The sequence below is a fragment of the Aspergillus campestris genome (assembly GCF_002847485.1).
Source record: "Aspergillus campestris IBT 28561 chromosome Unknown P168scaffold_7, whole genome shotgun sequence".
Lineage (NCBI taxonomy): Eukaryota > Fungi > Ascomycota > Eurotiomycetes > Eurotiales > Aspergillaceae > Aspergillus > Aspergillus campestris.
The window spans coordinates 1,287,926-1,310,136 of record NW_020194342.1 but is presented as its reverse complement, the minus strand read 5'-3'; the positions used below and the strand labels follow the sequence as shown (position 1 = coordinate 1,310,136).

At 51.9% G+C, this 22,211-nt stretch overlaps 8 protein-coding genes across 8 annotated transcripts; 2 read left to right on the top strand and 6 right to left on the bottom strand.

The window, feature by feature from the left end:
• Positions 1 to 710: 710 nt before the first annotated feature.
• P168DRAFT_319340 (uncharacterized protein) lies at positions 711 to 3,127 on the bottom strand (the record flags this gene model as incomplete). Its single annotated transcript, XM_024840269.1, has 3 exons — positions 711 to 1,634; positions 1,692 to 2,525; positions 2,576 to 3,127. The coding sequence occupies 3 exons, from the start codon at positions 3,125 to 3,127 to the stop codon at positions 711 to 713; spliced, it is 2,310 nt and encodes a 769-aa protein (XP_024692476.1).
• A 1,669-nt stretch (positions 3,128 to 4,796) lies between these two features.
• Positions 4,797 to 6,671, bottom strand: P168DRAFT_254658 (putative flavin dependent monooxygenase). The gene is made up of 2 exons (XM_024834418.1): positions 6,324 to 6,671; positions 4,797 to 6,255 (listed from the first exon to the last, which is right to left on the bottom strand). Exons 1-2 carry the CDS (start codon positions 6,392 to 6,394, stop codon positions 4,869 to 4,871), a joined length of 1,458 nt encoding a protein of 485 aa, XP_024692475.1. The 5' UTR covers positions 6,395 to 6,671; the 3' UTR covers positions 4,797 to 4,868.
• Positions 6,672 to 6,881: 210 nt separating this feature from the next.
• P168DRAFT_327910 (uncharacterized protein) lies at positions 6,882 to 11,683 on the top strand. Its single transcript, XM_024841291.1, has 2 exons — positions 6,882 to 7,406; positions 7,469 to 11,683. The coding sequence occupies exons 1-2, from the start codon at positions 7,005 to 7,007 to the stop codon at positions 11,585 to 11,587; spliced, it is 4,521 nt and encodes a 1,506-aa protein (XP_024692474.1). The 5' UTR covers positions 6,882 to 7,004; the 3' UTR covers positions 11,588 to 11,683.
• Positions 11,644 to 13,337, bottom strand: P168DRAFT_270494 (NAD(+) diphosphatase). Its single transcript, XM_024835215.1, has 3 exons — positions 13,065 to 13,337; positions 12,569 to 13,015; positions 11,644 to 12,509 (listed from the first exon to the last, which is right to left on the bottom strand). The coding sequence occupies exons 1-3, from the start codon at positions 13,159 to 13,161 to the stop codon at positions 11,806 to 11,808; spliced, it is 1,248 nt and encodes a 415-aa protein (XP_024692473.1). The 5' UTR covers positions 13,162 to 13,337; the 3' UTR covers positions 11,644 to 11,805.
• Positions 13,338 to 13,614: 277 nt separating this feature from the next.
• On the top strand, positions 13,615 to 16,795 carry P168DRAFT_305183 (glutamine-dependent NAD(+) synthetase). Its single transcript, XM_024838907.1, has 13 exons — positions 13,615 to 13,740; positions 13,802 to 13,920; positions 13,979 to 14,129; positions 14,182 to 14,240; positions 14,327 to 14,516; positions 14,573 to 14,690; positions 14,749 to 14,913; positions 14,964 to 15,376; positions 15,449 to 15,783; positions 15,915 to 15,961; positions 16,015 to 16,334; positions 16,407 to 16,504; positions 16,565 to 16,795. Exons 1-13 carry the CDS (start codon positions 13,712 to 13,714, stop codon positions 16,672 to 16,674), a joined length of 2,154 nt encoding a protein of 717 aa, XP_024692472.1. The 5' UTR covers positions 13,615 to 13,711; the 3' UTR covers positions 16,675 to 16,795.
• P168DRAFT_290987 (uncharacterized protein) lies at positions 16,777 to 18,758 on the bottom strand. Its single transcript, XM_024837329.1, has one exon. It carries the CDS (start codon positions 18,652 to 18,654, stop codon positions 17,158 to 17,160), a length of 1,497 nt encoding a protein of 498 aa, XP_024692471.1. The 5' UTR covers positions 18,655 to 18,758; the 3' UTR covers positions 16,777 to 17,157.
• Positions 18,759 to 18,956: 198 nt separating this feature from the next.
• Positions 18,957 to 21,050, bottom strand: P168DRAFT_290986 (questin oxidase family protein). Its single transcript, XM_024837328.1, has 6 exons — positions 20,915 to 21,050; positions 20,514 to 20,844; positions 20,153 to 20,455; positions 19,734 to 20,093; positions 19,266 to 19,676; positions 18,957 to 19,200 (listed from the first exon to the last, which is right to left on the bottom strand). Exons 2-6 carry the CDS (start codon positions 20,662 to 20,664, stop codon positions 19,106 to 19,108), a joined length of 1,320 nt encoding a protein of 439 aa, XP_024692470.1. The 5' UTR covers positions 20,665 to 20,844; positions 20,915 to 21,050; the 3' UTR covers positions 18,957 to 19,105.
• Positions 21,051 to 21,474: 424 nt separating this feature from the next.
• P168DRAFT_319333 (uncharacterized protein) lies at positions 21,475 to 21,949 on the bottom strand (the record flags this gene model as incomplete). Its single annotated transcript, XM_024840268.1, has 3 exons — positions 21,475 to 21,571; positions 21,662 to 21,718; positions 21,807 to 21,949. The coding sequence occupies 3 exons, from the start codon at positions 21,947 to 21,949 to the stop codon at positions 21,475 to 21,477; spliced, it is 297 nt and encodes a 98-aa protein (XP_024692469.1).
• Between the last annotated feature and the right edge of the window lie 262 nt (positions 21,950 to 22,211).

Sequence of the window (22,211 nt, the reverse complement as noted above, 5' to 3'; positions counted from 1 at the left end):
GCAACATTCCATCCTTCCATCCCTACGATGCCCGTGCGCTTTATCCCTTGCTCGGCGACCTGCCGAACCATCGAGTCGCTTACTTCGGGGACCAACCAACCAGATCCGGGGGTAGCGTCGAGTGGGAGAATGCAGGTAGCGAGTGATACATTGCTTTGATCTGACTCGAGTGGCGGTAGCTTGTAAATGGCGGTGGTCGCTTGCCGTGTATCATCATGCGGGGTAACATGCCACAAACTCTGGTCAAACCTTGGACCAAAAAAAAGATGGAACGAAAAGGTAAGGAAAGGATGGGAAAGTAAAATATAGAGAGACCAGATCTTTACGTCTAACAAATGCCATTCAGTGTGCATACCATGTGTGTGTTAGAAGGGATGGCCCAGCGACCGAAGCCGGCTGGACGACAGAGGCTCCAAGAGACCCGAGATACACAGGAAAGTCAGCTTTCATGATCGGCTTCCAGAGACCGAGAGCAAGAAACCCCCGGAGATGTATGGAGTAAACGCCCAGATAATGCAAGGTCATAACACAAAATAAACAAGCCAGGTGCGCTATAGCCAATGTAGAAATTGAGTTTGAGGAATGCAAAAACAAATACAGTTAGTTCCAACTCAATGCCTATGTGCAAAACACCACTGAACTCACAGCCCAACGATCATCAGAAAACCAACACGAGCGTTGAGACAAGTCTAATTCCACCAAAACAAAGTTCAAGGGAGGGACATCTCCGAGCTGAAACGGAGTCCACTACCCCGGCCGCCAATCCCAGGACTAGTCGGTCGGCTATTGGCGGTGATTTTGGGGCTCCGCGGCTGAGTGCTAGTGGACCGGGTCGAAGGCCGATTCTTGCGGATCTCCCGAAGTTCGTCTTCCTTTCGCCGCAGAAGGTCTTCGCGGAACCGCAGCATGGCTTCCACCTCGTGGACCCGAGCGAGATGCCGAGCCTCGTCATTCTGCAGGTTCAGCTCTCGCAATTGGACGGCATTGCCGTCTACTTTACGCTTCAGCGCCTCGTTCTCTTGGCGGAGTTGGCGGATCTCGTTGACGGATTGGGCAGCTGTCGTCGAGGCATTTTGGTATTGCTCGCGGGTGTACTCGCTCTGTTTGGCCTCGTATTCGGCCTTGCGCTCCAGGTTGGCATTCTCTTTTCCTAACCGGCGGATTTCCTCGCGCGCCGCTTCGAGCTCGGCGATGCTGCCCCCACCTGACTTCAACTCTTCTCGCGCCTTTTCGAGCTCGTGTCGCAGCTGCGTGCGTTCGTCTTTTAGTTTCATGAGTTCCTCCTTCTGCCGCTCGACCCGTTGCTCCGATGAGCTTTTGGTTTCGGTCAATCGATCGCGTTCCTGACGCGTTCGGTGAAACTCTTCGGTGCGGCTTTCGTAGCGATGTTGGAGGGTTTCAAGGGCCTTCTCCTTTGCTTGTAGACCGGACTGCGCTTGTGTCAAGGCCTTCCGCAGGGACTCGACTTCCGTCGCGTGAGAGCTTCTCAGGTGCACAAGGTGCCGCTCCAACAGATGTAGGTCGTTGTCGAGAGTTTGGCTCGGGAATTTTGTGGACTCGGTTTGCTGGCTGGCTTCTTGTGATGTCTCTGTCCTAGGTCGTTTAGAGCTCTGCCCGGAAGATTCCTCCTCCGTCTACAATAGTTAGCTTAGATCCACAATCGGCACAGGAACTCGGATGGGACAACCCACATGTAAACGTTTCTGAATCTGGGGGGCGGGGAAAGGCGTGTTGTTGCCACTTTGCTCTGGATGTTGGGATTGGGTAAGATCCAGTTCGTCCGCGTCCACAATGTGCAGCGGCTCCACTAGAGGCAAAGACCAATGCGCATTGAAGTTGTCCGATACAAGATATGTTATGATCTCCTCGGCGTCTTCCTGCACCCCCAATGCGTCGTCTTGGAGGTCTCCGACCACGTCGCGAAGCCGCATGGTATATTGGACTAGTAAGTAGAGGCGTCGAATTTCGGGAAGATTGGGGAAACAAAGCTCGACATGCTCGCTGGAATTTGACACGACCAGTCGGATCGCAGGAAGGAGATTCCCATCGCGGGCAAAGGTGGTCCGCATATGTTCAACCATTGGGTTCTTCGGGCTGAATGAGGAGTCCATCGCGATGATCGCCGACGGTGTCCTGTATGTACCGATGACGCCATCATTTTGCGTGGACTGGATGCCAAAGCTCAACGATCCTTTCATCATGGAAACTTCCAAATTGGTGCCAGTTCCCATTTCGCCTCGGGGTCGGGTGTATACGAGTCCTTTCCCTGAAAGGTATCGCTCAACAACCTTCTGGGTTTTCTCTCCGTGCACCATAACCACGAGGTGTATGTCTTTGGAAGTCGCGTTCTCGGCAAGGTAGCCCAGGAACAGGAACTTTGCACTGGAGTATTCGGCCCAAGCCGCCTCCTGTTTCAAGTCGGACGACGAATCCTTGATGTGCTCTGTGATGTTTAGATCGGGGTGTGTCGTGACATTGCTTAGCTGTCGAAGAAGATTGTACATGGCAGATACAAGGCGCCCACGCTATCTCAGTCAGATTAACGGCATTCGGAGAATCAGGACGTTCAACTCACATCTTGTTCGGGGATATTTTCCTGCGGATAAGAACCCTTGAGAAAATCTTGAACGTTTTGGGAATGGGCTTCCAAGATCCGTTCATAATCATCTTTGACTCTAGAGTCCATGGGGAGTGGCACAGCGAACTCCGACGGCCCAAGGTGCACTGATCCAGGAGACAGTTCTTCAACATGTGTCACTGTCAATGCACTAGGTTGGATTGTCTGTACCCCGAAATGCTGATTCTCGATCTCAGTCGGCTCGACCGCGGCCCCTGTCGCGGGCGGGTGCATTTCATGTTCAACTGGAAGGGCTGGCTCCTTTTCCACCCTAATGCTGAGCGGTTCTGCGGTTTCTGGCACTGAGACAGGCGCAGAAGGCTCGATATCCCCAGCAGAGGAAGGGGTTGCACTCGGATCGGCAATCTGAGACATTCCACCATTGGCTCGCGCGCGCATTTGGGCGTAGGCATTGGCCATTTTTTCTCTAGGGGTTGCCCCTTCGATCTGGCTATACTTTTCCATGGTCTCCGCCAATGATGACGACTCCTGGCGATCTTTATCGTCCATGATTGAGGCTGGACGAACAGGCAAGCTGCGTCGATGGGAAGAAATAGACCTCGCGAACCACCGTGACAAGCTTTCGCTGCTGGCTGGGATTGACTGTGACACTGACTCTAGGGGATGGTCTGCGGAGCCTACGCAGCAAGTCAGTGGCAAGTCGTGGACAGAAGCCGGAAGAACAAACCTGACGAATGATGAGTGTTGCGGAGGTGAATTTTGGATAGTAATGTGCTGTAGGGAGAAAGATAGCTGGTTGTCTGAGAGGATAACTGTGTGCCGGAAATACGGCTTCTTGCTCCAGATTGACTAAGTAAGATTGGACGGCCAACGATGCTGGACTGGGGCGCCGGTGTTTCGGCAATTTCGTCTACTTGGCTGAAATGATCAAGCGAAACAGGTGCTGGTCTGTGCACAGTTGAGAGAATATCTGTAGCAGGACTATGAGGGGGTTCGGCGTCGGATTGATGTTCGTCGGCGGCAGGCGGAAGGGTCGAAGTTGCTTGGCTCGTGGGTAGGATTACACTTCGTGTATCACGGGCAAGGTCGTCTTCAGCTTCGTCTGGGAGTCGAAGTTCACGCGGAATTGAAACTCGAGGGGTGTATACAAACACAGCTCCCGGGTTGGTGGATCTGTCGTCCCGCGAAGAATTTCCGCGACTAACGGCGGCGCGTGGTTCGCTTCTTATGGCGCGATTTGTCAAGGGCGTTTCTTCTATCACGCGATTGTCTTGTAAGACCGCACAGGTTCCGGAGACCTGTGGTGTTTCTGAAATGACACCAAAGGGCACAAATAGGGGAGAGTTGGAACGGGTGCTGGTTTGCAAGATAGATTCCTCGATTTCAGGCGGATTCGGTTGGGAAGTCAAAGGACTTGACACAGATGCGTTTGTCGGTGGAGAATCATCCAAGAGCGCCTCTCGAAGAGCGTAACGTCGTTTCTTTCGCTGCTCCCACACGCCAACTGCACCGTCGTTTGCGTGCTCTTTTGGTTCCTGGTCACCGGTGTCCCCTTGTCAGTAACAATTCCAACATAAATACTGGGCCCAAGTAACCTTCGATGCTGTGAGTCGGCCAGATAACTCACCCAAGTCGGCGACCAGGGTCCTTCCCAATCGATTAGATACTGGGAATCTGTCTCGTCAAGTATACACTTGATATACCATTCGTCTTCTTCTAGACTGTCACTTTCGTGTTCGTTCTCGTTATCAGTGTCGAGGACGATTATGTTTCCTTGTTGCTTCTTTGCTCTATGTGTGTCGGTGGGTTGTGTTGTTATCGAATTAGGAGCCTTGCGCTTCCGCTCCATTATGCGGAACCAAAGAACGCCGCGGAAGTGTTGTAGCCCATATTGAAGATTAAGCAGTAGGGAATGACTAGGGGATTGAGGAATTATTTATGCAAACTGGATATTCCCCCTGCAAGGAGCGAGTCTCTGGTGTGGGGACAGGGTCTGTGAAGGTGACAACAATGAAGAGAGAGGAGTATGAATGAAAGACAAATGAACGCATCACGCACTTGGGAGACGGGACAGCTGCGCGGTTGATCATGGGCACGTGACCCTTATCGGGGGCCAACTCCACTCGGTCGACCGGGATGTGCCAGCTGTCGCGGCCTGTTAGCTTTGGTCTGTCGCGGTTACAATCACAATACTTCATGCTGATAATTTCTATTAAACCTTGTCTTCTATAGATTCTATTGGAAATTTATTCAGCCGCGCTAGACCCACAGTGGGATCCTTTAGAATCTACTATAGTGTGGCCTGTTCCTTCTGCCATTGCTCATAATTATACCCAAGCTCTTCCAAGCTTTTAATGGTTCTGCGTTCCTCGCCTTTTTCGAAAAACACCCTCCGTATCTCAGGGGTCAGTTGTCGGATCCATTTGTTCTTTTCTCCCCAACGGTTGCATCGCTTGCCGGTTTGGTCGTTGGAAAGCCCAGGTCGTGGCTCGGCCTTGGATGCCCAGTCATGAAGCATGTTCATGTAATCTGCGTCTAGAGGGAATGGCATGAGATGGAATGGCGTTCCGCTGCCCCTTTGCTCAAGAGTAGAGGACTCCCATTCTTTCATCTCGGCATACGACGGGAGAGCCAGCCTTCCGGATAGAACACGAGAAAAGACGGCCGCTTGATTTTCGGCCAGTGGGAATGGAATGATCCGCTGGGGTAAGACGGGGAATATGAGTGTCGGGTTGGGCGCATAGAAGAGGTGTTGGTAGATGTTTTCCACCCTGCGTCCGTCGGTGACCACCGGAGGGTCGAGTGATGACAAGAATGGGAAGGAGTAAAAGTAACCGGTGCAGAACAGGATCGCATCGACCTGTGCTTCAACCCTGCCGTCTGCAAAGCGGACCGCTCGGTCATGAGTGGCGGGGGACAGGAACTCCACGATTTCTGGAACATAGATCTTGTCTGTGGTGGTCGGAAGTGGCATGACCCGGTGGGAGGCTAGTACTTTGCCCTTGCTCACTTTGTTGATCTGGTTGCCAATATCGAGCCCAGAAGCAGAGCTTCCTACGACAATGACTTTCTTGCCGCGGAATGGATCTGGGGAGTCGTAGAGTTTGGAATGGGATATATTTCCTGGGTACGCTGCATCCCAGTCTTTGATCCCCACTATATCCGGTAGATAGGGTACATCGAAATGACCGCTAGCGACGATTACGGCGTCGTAGGTTTCAGTTCGATCGGCTCTAGTTCGCAGATTCCTTGTCGTCAGCGCCCATGTTTGGGAGCCCTGTTCCTTGAGCCGCACATCCAAAACCTGGGTCTCGAATTGAACGAGATGTTTCACCCCCGCCGCATATTCGTCAAGATACTGCTTGACCGTCGTATACTTCGGCAGCTCCTGTGAATCGGCGGGAAAGGCCTTTTCACCATATGCCATCAACTCTTTGGGGATATTGGTATCCAAAGTCGAGTAAATGGGGGAAACAAAGGTTGGCTCCATTTGATCCTTTGAATGTTCCTTAGGATGCCATATTGGCTCCTCGAGCCCCACGTTAGGAGTGGTCTGAGGCACCGGGGTTTTCATGAGCTGCTTGAAGGTTGCTGGACAATAATTCCACACCCCCGCGGGTTGATCTCTCCTCTCGTACACATCTATTTTCTCGAAACATTTCTCCGCGAGTAGATATCTAAAGCAACAGTTAGAGTGGCAGCTGGGTCACAGGTGGGGTTGGGTTGATAACGAATGGTTCCGTACTTTACTGCAGCGAGACCAGATGGTCCTGCGCCGATGACTGCTATCCGACGGACGGGGATTGATGGGGACATATCCAGATTAGCTACAGTTCTCGAATAGCCACCTGGGAATTAGGAAAGGAATAGTGTATGATCTGATGGTCAAAAGTGATTCTTGTCGCAACCTCTGGGGATTGTTTCCAGTCATGACATCTGATGGTTCCCCAGACCCCACTGGGTCCCCATGCGATGTCGTGATTTGCTGCTCCACTCCAGCTGTCGATATCAGGTACTGTGTGCATGATAGGTATTTATAATAAATCAATGTTTAATTTGACATCAACGTATCAGGTATCTTAGAAGAATCAAGTAATGTAAAAGCTTTGGGATCGCAAAGTTTCCTCCAATATGGTAAGACATGTACGATAAATACATGAAATATAATACGATCCCGCACTCAAATGTTAGAATACGGGTAATATTACACATCCGAAACAGCAGTAGCTTGATGATGTAGCGGATCGACGAACCAAGCGCGCCATCTTTCTTTCGCTCCCGTTTGAACCTCTTTCTTCAACAGCTTTGAGCTCGTTTGTCTTCTCGGTCGCTCGCGACATGAAAGCATATCTTTAAACAAACGCCCATACTTAACGAACCATGTACTACACCTGACTGGGACCATGTGGAAGTTGCATACCGATACATGGCTACAGCGATGAGTGCGGACGAACAATCTCCTGTGGCCTCCGAGCCCTTACAGCTGGCACCCACCCCTATCGCGGAACTTTCGCCAACGGTCGAGCACCTGTCAGATAGCTGCATACACGCCGTGGTTACTTTATTATGGCCTTACTCATCGTCGACAAAGTCACTGAGCCTTTTGTTGGCAGACCCGGACGTTCGTCTCCGCCGGTTGAATGGACAAGTGAAGGTGGTCTTTCATGGGGTCATCGCAGAAAATGTCGCAAAGTCACAGGTCGGAATTGGTGACGTCGTCCGTCTTGGGCTGGCTGGCTCAAGGTTTGTGAGCAAGGAGACGGACGCCCAAACGCCTGGGAAATGGGTCGCGTGGGATGTGCATTTTGACGATCGTGTATTCTTGGAGGTACGGTTGGGAGCCCGGTATTGAACAACTGGGTAGTGTGAGCTGACCGGACGAATTCTTAGATTTCGCGTTCCTCCAAGCATCTAGCAACCGTGAGGGTCGATCCTCCATCTCCTGCGCCAGCCGAAGAAGCTACCCCGAGTACACCGCCGCCCTTACCCGCGATCACCAACGGCTATACCCCCAGTGGACCTGCTATATCAACCATGGGGCTCGGCGCCTGGCAATCTCCAGCATTTGCGGGACGTTCACGGAAATCATATGGGGGCCTAGTCGATTCGGCTTTTGATCCTTTCGCAGAGGAGGATGGGTTCGTCCCAGGGAAAGGAAGGAAGCGAACCAGGTTCAGCATGCACAATAGTGACTGGCGCTTGATTGACGAACCTGAAAGCCCAGGCGAGAAAAACGTCCCGGCAGACTGGGCGTGGATCTTTGATGAGGAGGCTATATCAGATACTGAGGAACAGGCTACTGGTGAAAGTGACCAGAAACCTTTCGAGACAGCACAGGCCCAAACGCAGCCCGACGTGGAGGCTGAACCGCAAGCGGATAGTGATGCAGACTTGGATACGGTTATGGAAGATGGACCCCCGGTGGTCTTTGAGCATAATCGAGAGCAACAAGTTGATCACCACGAGAAAGATCATCACGCACAGCAACCACCCCCCGGTATCGGCCAGCATGTTGAACGCTTTCGCCTATTCCATGAGCCGCGCCATTTCGGTTCTGCTGCCCATCAACCGACAGATACACCACACCTATATCCTATTCCGTCCCCTGGTCTACCTATCCCATCGCCGTTGGTCACCACCTCCAACAACTCACTAGGATATTTTGCCTCTATCGCGGCGGGCGTACAGTCGCAGTCTCAGAGGCCCGCCGCAACAGGTTTCGAATCTAGACCACCAGAAAATAACGACCTTTTTGGGGCTGTCACAGAACCTGCGCCTAATACGGTTGACGATCATGCTAATATACCCCCAACCTTCGCAAGCACGAAAGTTACATCGGAATCGGTATCGCAATCGGTCGACTCAGCTGTACTAAGCACTTCCGATGCATACGTCGAACAGAAGGAATTAGTACAAGAAACTGAGAACGATATAGAGGACGACGAATCAGCATCGTTTATTGTCGAGAGCACGGTGAAAACTGAGGTCCGTGTGGACGAGGCAAGCCAACAAGGAAGCGTGGAAGAGGATGAGGAAGATAGCGAGGTATATGATGAAGATGAGCTAGAAGGATCGGAAGAGGAATCGCAGTTGGAAGCAAGCGAAGACGAGAACTTACAATATGATGTCCCCGAATCTGAATCTGAATCGGAGGAAAAGGATCTCACCGAGGACTCCTACCCCGAACGCGTGCCGGCCGACAGTGGGCATGGTCCTTTTGAATATTTGAAAACCGGACATATTCCTCAAGATATCGCCGAAATCGAATCGAAGCGCAGAACACGCTCGCCAGTGGCAACGACTGGTCCTTCTGCGGGCGAACGCGGATACTCAGCTGATGATACCAGAGATGAGCAGCGACATTACGACCAATACGACGACAGCGAAGGCGAAGATGGCGAAGATGAGGATGACGAAGGTGAAGATGAGGACGAGGACGAGGACGAGGACGAGGATGACAAGGACGAAAAAGTCGGCTTATTCGATGACGAAGATGCCGTAGAGGAATCCGACGGATACGATGAACAATCCGGCGAAATGGTTGAATATGACAGCGAGTCGGATGGCATGTCTCATGAAGGCCTTGGCCAACAACAACAACCAACTCCTAAACCAGCACAGACGGAAGTCATCGTCTTGGATAGCGACAGCGAAGACGAACCTGCACCTTCGTACTCCCCAGAAGTGAGAAGACAAGAACAGCCAATCCCGGATACCGACAGAATGCGAGGTCCAGAAAGATCCGAGGATGAAGGCTCAGCCTCTGACGAAATGCCAGACGATCTCGAGACCGGGGACTCCTCTGAGGTCGAGGAATCATCGGAGGCAGAGGAAGAAGGAGCATCAGGCAGCGATATGGAGGACCAAGAGGCAGGCAGTGAAATGGAGGGCGTCGAAGTGGGATATGAAGAAGAGGAAGATGGGGTGATAGAAGTTGAGGAAGAAGACCAGTCCGAAGGCGAGCAATCACAAACGGATGAAATTGGGCATGAGGGCGCCGAGCATGCTGAAGTAAAAGAAAGCATGGACGATGACGCCCGCGAAGTCCCGCAACCGGTAGCTACTCAGCAGGAGACCCGGCAGGAAGACACCCGGCAGGAGGATATCCAGCAGGAGGATATCCCGGACGTCCCGCAGGACGACTCACGGCAAGAAGAGCCCCAGGCGGAAGGCATCCTGGAACAAAGCATCCTGGAAGAAAGCATCCGTGAGGAAAGCGTCCGGGAGGAAAGCATCCGGGAGGAAAGCATCCGGGAGGAAAGCATCCGGGAGGAAAGCATCCGGGAGGAAAGCATCAGGGGAGAGGATGTTCAACGGGAAGACCAGGACGATGTTCATTTGGAAGGTGTCCAGCAAAAGAACGCCCAGGAAGAGAACATCCAGCAAGACAACGACCAGGAAGAGATCCCGGGTGAAGATGCTGAGGGCTCAGAACCACAAGTTCAAGCAGCCAACGATGACGATGCGGAAATTGCCGAATTCCATATGGATCAAGAAACCGAAAGGACACGAATGTCCATGTCACCACAAGGACCTTCCAATCTGGATGGACAAGGGCCGGAACCTCTCGATGTTTTGAACACAGCAGAAGACACAACATCACTGCAGAGTCCAGGACCGGCCTTTTATGATGCCGATTCGGGTATTTTGCCAACAATCCACCAGCCTTACCCAACTCATTCTTCTAGTGCTCCAGATAGCTTTGGACTAGCTATCGACCCAGCGCTGGAAGGGCTAGGGCCTGTTCAAGGGACTATGGACGTTGATGCAGTTCAAGACTCCCATGAGTACCAAGATGCGCCAAGCCAGGAAGAAAACCACGTTGGGGATTCAACTCGACAAGATGATAACGCTGCTTTGTCTGCGAACGGATCAACCTCAGAGCCTGGTCATCCTGATTTTCTCAGCAAATCGCCCGATCACTCCAACATCCAAATGCCGTTGACTCCGGAACTTTCCCAATTATCGAAACCTGACGCACAATCTCCTACGCAAGTGTCTGCAGACGCCATTAGACCCACGCCTGACGATACACAAAAGCCAGCTCCACCGATCGAAACGCTGCCCCGTGAACCGTCTTTGCATCAAGAACCGACTGGAGTGAAAGCGGAAGACTCTGAGACCAGTACCTTGATCCATGATGCTGAAATTCCTGCTCAGGATGAAGCGGATACGTACCATAGTCCTAGGGAGCATCAAAGTCCCGACACAGATTCACATGACGATTACGAGTCCATACACTCGTTAGACAATGTTGATCTGGTTGACATGAACCGCCATACCCCTCGTCACCACCGCAAGCGCGCTCACTTTGCTTCCCTGGCAAGTCTTGTCGACCGCGACAATACCTTAACAGACACGATCTCGATCGCAACGGAGGTTTATCCGGTGACCCGCGCCACCTCAGGCACGAAAGACTTCTTGCTGGTGCTTCAGCTCACGGACCCATCCATGGCCGGCACAACCTTACAAGCTCATATTTTCCGACCCCAACAAGAAGCGCTCCCATCACTGGCAGACGGTGAAGCGATCCTCCTCCAGAACTTCCGGCCCCAACTCTTCCACCACTCGGTAACGCTCGTAAACACCGACACAAGTTCATGGGCTGTTCTCAAATCCGCAGACGGAACACAACTAAACGCCCCGCAGATCGACCCCACCAGCGCCGAAATGAGCTACGCAACCAAACTCCACAAGTGGTACCGCGAAATCGGCACGGCAATGGTCGCAGACAACCAGCTCCAAGCCTCCATCGGCCAAGCCAGTCGCGAAGAGACACCCGAGAGCAACGTCGCATTCAGCGACCAAGGCAGCGTCTGTTCCCCGTCGCGCGAGTTTCGCAGTACGTCTTCTTCGGTGTCGCAGCGGAGCTCGAGGCGGCGGAAGTCGCATCGGAGAATTACGATCCATGAGTTGCGGGATGGGAGGATGTATACGGAGGTTGGGTCGCCTAGTGGAAGGGGGAGTATACATGAGTTGAGGGATGGGACTGTGTATGCGAATCTATGACCGTCTTCTAGAGTTATCAGTTGAATCAATGTGCATGATATCTCGATTCTGGGTTGCAAATCTTTTGGAATACTCTCTGATCATAGTGCCCGTTCCCACGTTTAGTCTATAAAATGCACCGTATGTGAACGAGTATTTACTCGACAGTCACAGGCTTAAAGAAGACTGAAAAGAATGAAAAGGTATTTAATATAAAAAACTCAACGAATAGCCCCTCTTTACATCTTGGAGCCCTTCGCGGTCAGACCATCAATGTTGACCGCAGCTCTAATAAGCTGGTTAGCGATGGCAGTCGGAGGCGGCAATCTCAAGCCGCCCTCCTTGTACTCCGTACCCGCCTTCTCGCCCAAGGCACTGGTGCCCACCCTCAACGCCTCCTCGACCTCCTTAATGTCAAACCACTTTGCATCTTCAAGCTCTGGATCATGCAGCAAGTGGATCTCCTCGTGGGCAGGGTCGCTGACCTGCGCAATGGCGCCAATCATCAAGTTAGCCGGGTAAGGCCACGGCTGAGACGAGTGGATGATGACGCGCGAGAGAGTCACCCCAGCCTCCTCCCACACTTCTCTCCGGACGGCGTCCTCGACCGACTCTGCGGGCTCGATGAACCCCGCCAGAGTGGAGTACCAGTTCGGCGGGAAGCGCTTGGAGCGGCCCAGCAGGATGCGCTTTCCGTCGGTGGAGACGACCGCGACGATGATGGTGGGGTCGGTCCGCGGGAAGGACAAGTTTGAGAGCGTCGTGCGCGTGTTGCACCCTGGTCGCTCGGCGGTTTTGCCTTCGGCGATTCGCGCGGCGTCTGTGGGCGGGCAGGCGCGCTTGGTGCCTGAGTTGACGGATAGGGTTGGGTTGCCGCAGGTGCCGCAGTAGTTGTTTCGGGTGTTCCAGTCTGCGAGGGCGCGAGCTTGCGCGTAGATGGCGGCTAGAAGGGCGTGAGTGAGAGGTATTCCACGATTGCGAGGGGGAAAGGAAGTGACGCACCGTCGTCAGCAGAGAAGGACATGACTACGCGGGATTGGAAAAAGCTGAGACCCTTGGCTTCCATGGCGCTGATGATGGCGTTCGCGCCGTTTTGCTGCTCATCGCATCCCTTTGGCGTCACATCGAGGGCGAAGAAGGGCGCACCGGTGTAGATCTTCCAGGCTAGACCGTCCTGTTTGCGGGTTTCGTCTACGCCTAGGAAAATGAGGTTCGCGGTGGTCTTCCGCGAGTCGAAGTTTTTGATCATGTCTTCCTCGGGCTTATCGTAGAAGTTCTCGGGGACGAGATTGCGGACCTCGTCATACTGGGCGAGATATAACTCCGACGGCGATTTCGTAAGCGGCGCGAGGTCTTTCAAAAGCACAAAGCGTGTCGATGGGTGTCTTAAGGCGGCTGACAGGAAAGGGTGCTCGGAGCGCAGAAAGGACAGCCGGTTCAGAGGGGAACCTAGCCCAGTCAGTTTCAGTTGTTCCTCTACATCCTGGGGCAACCTTACTAGAGAAATAGTTCACAGTTTCCCTCCCAAAATGACGAGACAACATGGAGTCGGCTTGCGTATGCGCAGGTGCTGGGATCTGAGGAGTAGTCGTCATCCTGTAGCGAGACTGGCAATTATATGTATGAGTTGTCTGGTATGTGATACGTATGAAATATGTATGCGACAAAAGCAACGGGTGGTATCAATCTATGCAAGCAAAGCGAAACACGTCTAATGAATCAGACTAAAGAAGACAAAATGAGCAGAACTTCCAAGACAAGCAGATAATCGTATCTCATCTAGCGTTGACAGAAGGCGAATCATCCAACAACCGAACGAGGGGACGATATCGTGGATTAATCAGCAGTCTGTTTGGCCGAGGATCATCGCGGCGGAGTTCCGGGGTGGCGGGTATCCCGAATACATCATTTCATGAGATTGCTATGCAAGATGGATAATATACGGTAATACCGTGACCATAGAGGGGCACGAGGGGAGCTCCCCACACACGTGACCGCGATGATGTCTTCCGTCTCCAATTCTTATCAACGACTCCATAGACACCGTTAGTACCTTCGTCGCCTGTCAGTACTACCTATAGACCCATATTGGGTTACCGGACAAGTCATTGAGTCGGTGCATCGTGCCAGCCAGTCTCCATCAAAATGGGACACCTAGTCACTCTGGCAACATGGTACGCCATAGGCAATTCGGATCTTTTCTTTTCGGAGATACATACTGACCTGACATTCAAGCTCCCTTAACCAGTGGGCTCTCGATTTTGAGGGCAACGCAGCGAGGATCATTGAGAGCATTCGCAAAGCAAAAGCGGCTGGTGCTTCCTTGCGAGTCGGGCCTGAGCTTGAAATCACTGGTAATGTTCTTCGACGGCAGTGAACGGAACACAAACTGATGGCTTGGTGCAATGGTAGGATATGGAGTATTGGATGGATTCCTCGAAGGTGATACGTTCTTGCACTCTTGGGAAATGCTCGCTCGTATCATCGACCACCCCGATTGCCAGGATATTGTGGTCGATGTGGGAATGCCCGTTCGCCATCGGAACGTGCGATATAATTGCCGGTACATCCAACATATCGCTCTCATATGCGTACTTGAACTGACTGTCGTGAAGGGTCATTTTCTTCAACCGGAAGATCATCCTTATCCGCCCCAAGATGTGGCTCGCCAATGGTTTGTATAAATCCCGTCGACTTGTTATCTTCCATGATACTATTTGTTGCGCCTTGATGGCCAGTGTTGCTGACTGCTCGTCTCAGATGGAAATTATAGAGAGATGAGACACTTCACTCCGTGGCAACGACCGCAAGAAGTAGAGGATTATTATCTGGAGCAGATTGTTGGAAAGATTACTGGCCAGTACAAGGTTCCGTTCGGCGATGCTGTCATCAGCACCAGAGATACTTGCTTGGGTCTGGAGACTTGCGAGGAGCTTTTCACTCCGAATGGGTATGTGGTACAATCAACATTGTCGCAGCGTCCTAGCTAACTCTATCCCCGGATAGTCCGCACATTCCCTATTCTCTAGCTGGCGTGGAGATCATCTCGAACTCGTCAGGAAGTCACCATGAATTGAGAAAGCTGGACACCCGTATCAATCTTATCACCCAGGCGACGAAGCTGGTAATGCTGCTCACTATATGCTGCGAAGTATGATAAGCAATCACTGACGCTTTTCTAGAGTGGTGGTATCTATCTTTATGCCAACCAGCAGGGGTGCGACGGCGATAGGTTGTACTATGATGGCTGCGCGATGATCATCGTCAATGGAAATCTCGTGGCTCAAGGTTCTCAGTTCTCTCTCAATGACGTGGAGGTTGTCACAGCTACTATTGATATCGAAGAGGTTTGAGCGCCAACGCCCACCAAACTTTGGAATGCATTAACACCGTGTAGGTGCGGACATATCGCTCGAGCACCAGTCGCAACATGCAAGCCAGCAAACAGCCTCCCTTCGTTCGCCTTGACTTAGACACAAGACTCTCCCGCAGCGACGAAGAAGCCGAGCCTAGTCTCGCTCCGTCTGAGACCATCCTGCCTCGGTACCATGCTCCTGAAGAAGAGGTCGCCTTGGGACCTGCATGCTGGCTTTGGGACTACCTCCGAAGATGCGGGGCTGTGGGATACTTCCTTCCACTTAGTGGTGGGATTGACAGCTGCGCCACCGCTGTGATTGTCCACTCAATGTGCAGGGAGGTAGTCAAGGCTGTCCAAGAAGGAAATGAACAAGTTATCGCCGATGTGCGCAAGCTCTGCGCCGAGCCCGAGGGCTCCGACTGGCTTCCCAGCACAAGCCAAGAAGTCTGCAAGTAGGTTTCCTTTGCTCTTATGTTGAAAAACTCTAGGTATAAATATTAGTCTCGGAGTACTGATTGTTCCAGTCGCATCTTCCACACAAGTTACATGGGCACGCAGAACTCCAGCAAGGAGACCAGGGACCGATCGAAAGCACTTGCAACGGACATTGGCTCATACCACATCGACTTCAATTTCGATACAGTCGTGACCGCACTGACGAATATGTTCACTGTTGTCACCAACTTTCAGCCTCGCTTCAAGGTCCACGGTGGGGGCAAGGCTGAAAATGCAGCGTTGCAGAACGTACAGGCCCGCCTGAGGATGGTCTTTGCTTATCTTTTCGCGTCCTTGCTCCCGACTGTTCGACAGCGTCCCAATGGTGGTGGATTGCTCGTTTTAGCCGCGTCTAATGTTGATGGTATGTTCAAATTGCCTATGTGACTTTGCGCAGACATTTACTGACTGTCCCTTAGAATGGTGCGTGCATGATCCCACAGCAAATCTAGCATTAGACTCCGCCCCACACTCTATAAACCAATGCTAATCCAAACAGCCTCCGCGGATACTTGACCAAATACGACGCCAGTAGCGCAGATGTACGTCCCTTTCATACATACACTTCACCTGATACCATGTACTGACTCTCCAGCTCAACCCCATCGGCTCCATCAGTAAAGTCGACCTGAAGAAATTCATCGCCTGGGCACGCGACTCCTTCGAACTTCCCATCCTTCACGAGTTCCTAGACGCAACCCCAACCGCCGAACTCGAACCCATCACATCGACCTACGTCCAGTCTGACGAGGCCGACATGGGCGTCACATATGCAGAGCTCTCGACATTCGGCTACCTCCGCAAGGTCGCCAAGCTCGGCCCATGGTCGATGTACGAGCGATTGCTGCACGTTTGGGGCAACGACTACAGCCCTCGCGAGATCTACGAGAAGACGCGCCACTTTTTCTACAATTAGTGAGTTATCTGAGCTGCTGCAGACTGATAAGGATAATATAATATAATATACTAATGCTGGTGAAACTACAGCGCCCTTAACCGCCACAAGATGACCGTGATTACGCCCAGTTATCACGCGGAACAGTACTCTCCCGACGACAACAGGCACGATCTGAGACAGTTCCTCTGTGCGTTTTGTTCCTTATCCCACAATCAATGGCAGCACCCAGCTAACAAATTTCAAACAGACCCATCCTTCTCGTGGGCCTACAAGAAAATGGAAGACAGCGTCAGGTACTGGGAGTCAAAGGGGTGGACAGTCGGAAAGGCGCAGAAGAAGAGCGTCAAGGCTGATTGAAGTTTAGGAGTAATGTAGGAGAGCTGAGTAGAGGTGGATATCCTATCCGTTTAAGACCTGGATACGTATACGTGATTATGTACGGAGTACTAGGAATGTAATGTATCATTCTTGTGATTGATTAGATGGTTTCAACTGCCTAACTTGTAATGGACTCGTGTTTGAAGCAGGAATGAACAAAGCAGGATCAGATTAACTTTGAGATGATTTGTAAGGGAAATGATGAAGTGAGTGAGTGAGTGTTATACATAAGCAGATGGAAGTCTGAGCATGGTGAGCGTGACACGCGAGAACTATATAATTCGATAGTGCAGTGCAGGACAGCAAGAAACAGAGCAGAATGATAAAATCAAAACCAACACCAAAAAAAACGCTAAGTGTTCAACACAAGGAGAATCGTAACTAAGGACACACAAAACAAATCCAACCAAAAAAAACAGGGAGGAAAAGAATAGCGGCTGCATCATTGGCATAAGTGATTAATTAGTCCGTCCAGAACCAGCCTTTCTTGCTCGACCCATCCGAGTGCTGCTGGGAAGGATGAACAACCTCAACGGATTCATTGGTCTCCTCGCGGCCGTCGGCATACCGTTTTGTTTTGGTCGTCTTGGTCTGCACGGAGCCGTCGGAGAGGCGGGTGCGGTCTGTTGTGATCTTGGTGGATATGACGTAGGGTTGTTGTTGCTGGGCTGGCTCTACGGCCTTGGAAGGATCTTGTTCCGATGATGGGGGTGATGGCGATGGCTCCGGGACGGAATCAGGAACGGAATCCTTCTGGCCGCCTGAGACGAGGTCTATCCAGCTCTTCGTGTCGTCGTCGTTGTCCTCCTCCCTCTGAGACTTTCTGTCTCGGGCCGAATGCAAGCCCTGGAAAAGGAAATGCATGAGCGGACTCGCGCGAGCTTCATCGAAGAACTCGCGCTGACGCGCTTCAATGTCCGTCAAAAATCGATCGTACATATCCAGTTCTGTCGTGGCCCCCGAGCCATCCTCCTCGTTCCAGCGGATTTCAGTCTTTTCAGCCTGGTCGTCTGCGCGTTCTCCCTCCGGAAGGGCCTGGTTATCCTTGGAGTTGTCGAGGGTGATCGAAGACCAGGGGTGACCGTTCTGCCCGGCGACATATTTCCAGCGATCTCCCATACTTCCCCGCTTCACCAGACCCTGCAACCAGTCCTTTGCGGATTCCTGCGGCTGGCTTGGTTGCTGTGCGCCGGCGGCGCGTTCCAGCATGGGCATTCCGTTCTCGAGACGCAGGAGGTCCTCGAAGGCCTCGCGCCACTGGGGCTCCGCGGGATCGTGTTCAGAGCTCGAGGGCTTCAGCGTAGACATGAGCGAAGTGAAGACGCCGCGATCGCGATGGGCTCGGTATTGGGCTTGGCGCTCTAGGTGGAGCGGCGAGTAGGGGCTGAACATGAGGTATGTGACGGGCCAGGCGGGCGAGTCATCGCTCATCATGTTGGCGAAGAAGGGGCGCTGGTAGGGGTGGAAGAAACGCGAGGAGAAGGCGTCGTTGAACCAGTAGCGGTCGAAGAAGGAGTCGAAGAAGAAATCGACGTCATCGAAGAAACCGGACGGTGCGTTGGGGTGTTTGTGTCCGCGACGCGTATTCCACGGGTCTTCGGTTTCGGGCCATCGCGACGATGTTGGCGAGTTCTCTCGTTGCGCAGATGGGTCGGTTGAGGCGGTTTGTGAGTGTGCGCTATCTTCCTGGTCGTTGCCACCCGCCGCCACCCGCTGGAGAGCACGGGAGTCTCTGTTGTTGTTGTGGTGGTTGTTCTCTGTGAAAACAGGCCAATGGTCGCTATGAGGAGAATGCACTGAGGATGGGAGGCCCGTCACCGACTGGAGCAAGGAGGAGATCTGTTCATCGGCGAAACGGCGAAACGCGACGAACGGGTTCTCGTCGTCATACCTCCCGCGGGAGCTATCCGAGGACTGTTGCTGGTTTTTTGGACGCTGAGTCTCGTCTTCACCCGCCATGACGACAAAACCGCAGAACTCGAGAAGTATAACTGGGTAATCGACAAAAGACAAGACAGTGTAGAAAATGCGAAGAATCGAATGGATATGGATACGGATATGGATATGGATGAAGAAGTTCGGTCGGTTAAACTGCCAACTTTCTTAACTGTTGGGAATCTCTCTCCACCGCCCCACTATCACCACGTGATCGGGCCAATTTATTCTGCCGTCCATCGAAATGATTCATCTGTATTTACGACATTTACGACTTCAACGATAGTCTCCCATCGTCTGCCTACATCTGCCTACATGGTCTCAGACCTGCGATATGCAAACTTATTAATATCACTAGTACCATGCATATAATCCTTGACCCCATATGTTCAACCAAACTCGAGTGGAGCCTTGGAATAGCGTCAACCAAAATTGATTGCACTAGTTATAGGCGCCCCCCACTTGGCCTTGGCTCCTATAGACGTGCTCGGTCCTCAACCCCAGCCCAAGCTTCTTCAAATCCCGTGGATCGCACCCACATGTTGTCCGGTTTCAGGGTTGAATCCTTGGCTGTAGACAATATTAGTTACGAATCCTATTGGCTGAGATGCTTTCATGACAAGGGATTAACCTACCCATGTTGCCAACCTTCAGCCACATATCCCCGGTAATCGCTAATCCCCGCTCGCGAGCTTGCGCCTCAAACGGACGACAAACGTTCTCGCCGTGAGCGATCGCCCGCATCGCTTTTGAAAGGTGGCCGTCATCCCCGGGGTGCGTGTTGCCATGGGCAAATAGCGTGTCCCAGCTATCGGATGCCCGATGGCCTGTCACCTCGTCTAGGAGGAGATTAGGTGTACCGCGGGACACGTACAGCAGGAGATCCATCCTCCCTTTCCACTCCAAAAGACGGAGTTTGGAGCGCACGTCGAGGAACGGCAGTGCGACGAATGTGGAGAGGAAGATGGACGAGTTGAGAGAATGCAAGAAAAAGAAGTCGAGTTTGATCTTCTTGGGGGGGCGTTGGGCGGCACTCGTGTAGTAAACTAAACACCACTGTCAGTGCTATAAACTGGCGAAGCTTTTATTCAAGGTGTCCCTACCGGGGACGTTGATCATCTCCGCGATTTTTTCAGCCACCTGATCCTCAGATATGGTGAATTCAGCCGCATGTTGAATCATCTCTTCTGAGGCTCGTTTGAGAACCCCGTCTCGAATCTTGTTCCCATCAGACCAATGGACAGAATCCGCTAGTTTCCGGTCCGCACGGATCTCCTCCAGAATCTGCAGCATTGGCTTCTTCCCGGGCTTGCCAACACCGCCTGCGCGGGCCTCTGTCGGTAAGAGGAACAGCCGCGCGACTGTGTCCTCGTGGACGGCAGTTTGCGCGAGAGCCTCTGCGACGATAGCCGGTTGGTGAAACTCAAGGCCAAAGCCCATGTGGATGATTGGATGCAGCAGGCCTAGTACGCTGTAAGTATACTTGGTAGCCTGCGGTATTCATCATATCACAGTGACATACCTCCAAACAGTCTGCTCAGCATGTTTTCGGCATTATCGTCTCCCTTGAAAACATACTCATTGAGGACATACTCCCACCCCTTCTTGTCGATCTCCTGCTGGAAAAAGGCCAGGAAATGGGGATAGTTCTGCCCATTGCCCGTCAACTCTCTGAACCGAGCCTTGTCGTACAGAGATTGAACAACGGCCTCATCTGCAGGCAAGGCTGGCCTCTGATAACTTTTGTTCCTGTTATACGCGGCCGTTACCTCATCCGGCGACGCCCCAAGGGCAAACATCGTCAAGATCTGGTGGACCAGATGATCTACTATGATCAGCACGATCCTGCTCAGGTAAGTTATTTCTTGAACCGCATGACTGACTATGAAACCCTTCATCATTGAAGAATACATGGTGGTTCTCCAGATCGCCCTGCAGGAGCTGGCTCGCCGTCCGAGCGGTGTCTTCTCTAGGATTCGCTGAGAAGACGCCAGCGTTGGCCAGGGACAGTTGGACCTTGCGTGCTGTAGCCATTGCGCTAGGTCTAGCGGTGCTAAAATAGTGCTTTTTGTTTCGAGTCGCAGCTATCGGTGACTTGAACGTCGAAGTCGAAGACGCAGGTCTCCAAGAAATATCACGCCCTATAGTGCCTTTGCAAGCACGGGTCGTCGAGCGAAGCAGCGACAAATAGCGACTCGAGGTCAATCTCATACACTACCAATGATGTCAATATAATCTCGATGCCTCCAGGCAAATAAAACTAGATATTTAAGAAGAAACTCACCCCGAGCGACGAAAAGCGGGGGTTCATATAGCCACCCACAAGACGAGTCGTCAGTTGCACAACGTGTATAATCCAGACCCCAAAAGCCAATCCCTTCTAATCCAATTAGTAAGGATCTAAGTCTCGATGCTTCTTCTGACAGATGATAGTCATATATTATATACGAGAATGCGGAGTACGAACAGGGGTCGGAGCTTCGGCTTTTGGGGGTGGCCGATAACGAACGACGTCATCAGGCGAATCATCTGCCGTGGTTAGTAATAAATAGGGTGCCAGGTTTGTCAGGCTAGCGTCTAGATCGGGCTATTCATACTGGAGTAAATCAAGATATAGAATGGCTTTTAGCTACTATTGATATTGGTAGATAATATTTGAATTCCATTCTGCATAGTATTGACCAAATTACTAAAACGTATACAAAATTTCCACTAAAACAAATACATCCAAGAGCCTAGATCGACCTCACGAGAACGTCATACCAATACTAAGTATATACCCCCAAGAATACTCTCAAGTCACCCAAAGTAATATGCGCATGCAGAGTAAGCGTGAACCAAAGCTCAATGACAGCGAGCCCCATTCGCCGAGTCAACCATATCACTATCACGACTCTGCGTCGAGATCGCCCCAACCGGAGGACCCGTGCATCCGGAGTCTCTGTACATGAACGCATCAGCACAATCACAGCAGACACCACTACGTTCAACACGCAAATCAAGACATAAGAAAGGGGGAGGGGAAACATACAGCCAGAAAACACAAAGAGTACCCTTGTCTCCGCCGTGAAGTTTGGCATGGTGTGTTCTGTGGAGGTCGTCAGCATGAATGCAACTTTCATGGATATGTATGTATATGAAGGCCATTGACTGGGACTGGCACTACTTATACTTACCCCTGGAATAAGTCGATGCACTCTCCCGTGGTGGGGAGGTGTCGGAGGTCGGTTGTTCCACCTGCCATGGTGATTGTAACGTCGACGGCTAGGGCGTTGGTGATGAGGAGACCCAGGGGGAGGATAATGCTTGTGGGCTTCATGTTGGTGTGTATTTGGGTTTGGATTGAGAGTGGTATACGATCAGGATAAGGTGAGGGTCTGAAGAGGAAGAATCATGGTGAATTGAATGGCTATTTATTAATGTGGTATATACTGTGACGTATCGTCGCCAAGCATCCAGCCACGATGCTTCTGGCGGCGGAGTTCTTGGCTCGGGGGGCCTGATGCGTGGCGGAGTCTTTTTGGATGTCTAATTGGATATTAAGACCTCGCAGGATTTTTTATACATCCATATTAGATACA

Excerpts from the sequence above, each read along its gene's own strand:
- P168DRAFT_254658 (XM_024834418.1), bottom strand. The coding sequence starts at position 6,394 with ATGTCCCCATCAATCCCCGTCCGTCGGATAGCAGTCATCGGCGCAGGA. Across the intron at positions 6,256-6,323 it reads TCTGGTCTCGCTGCAGTAAA|ATATCTACTCGCGGAGAAAT; the intron begins GTACGGAACCAT and ends CTGTTGCTTTAG.
- P168DRAFT_327910 (XM_024841291.1), top strand. The coding sequence starts at position 7,005 with ATGGCTACAGCGATGAGTGCGGACGAACAATCTCCTGTGGCCTCCGAG. Across the intron at positions 7,407-7,468 it reads ACGATCGTGTATTCTTGGAG|ATTTCGCGTTCCTCCAAGCA; the intron begins GTACGGTTGGGA and ends ACGAATTCTTAG.
- P168DRAFT_305183 (XM_024838907.1), top strand. The coding sequence starts at position 13,712 with ATGGGACACCTAGTCACTCTGGCAACATG. Across the intron at positions 14,914-14,963 it reads CTACTATTGATATCGAAGAG|GTGCGGACATATCGCTCGAG; the intron begins GTTTGAGCGCCA and ends AACACCGTGTAG. Across the intron at positions 16,505-16,564 it reads CGATCTGAGACAGTTCCTCT|ACCCATCCTTCTCGTGGGCC; the intron begins GTGCGTTTTGTT and ends AATTTCAAACAG.
- P168DRAFT_290987 (XM_024837329.1), bottom strand. The coding sequence starts at position 18,654 with ATGGCGGGTGAAGACGAGACTCAGCGTCCAAAAAACCAGCAACAGTCC.
- P168DRAFT_270494 (XM_024835215.1), bottom strand. The coding sequence starts at position 13,161 with ATGACGACTACTCCTCAGATCCCAGCACCTGCGCATACGCAAGCCGAC. Across the intron at positions 13,016-13,064 it reads AACTGTGAACTATTTCTCTA|GTTCCCCTCTGAACCGGCTG; the intron begins GTAAGGTTGCCC and ends TGACTGGGCTAG. Across the intron at positions 12,510-12,568 it reads GTCCTTCTCTGCTGACGACG|CCGCCATCTACGCGCAAGCT; the intron begins GTGCGTCACTTC and ends ACGCCCTTCTAG.
- P168DRAFT_290986 (XM_024837328.1), bottom strand. The coding sequence starts at position 20,664 with ATGGCTACAGCACGCAAGGTCCAACTGTCCCTGGCCAACGCTGGCGTC. Across the intron at positions 20,456-20,513 it reads CAATGATGAAGGGTTTCATA|ATCATCTGGTCCACCAGATC; the intron begins GTCAGTCATGCG and ends TGATCATAGTAG. Across the intron at positions 20,094-20,152 it reads GCTGAGCAGACTGTTTGGAG|GCCTGCTGCATCCAATCATC; the intron begins GTATGTCACTGT and ends ACAGCGTACTAG.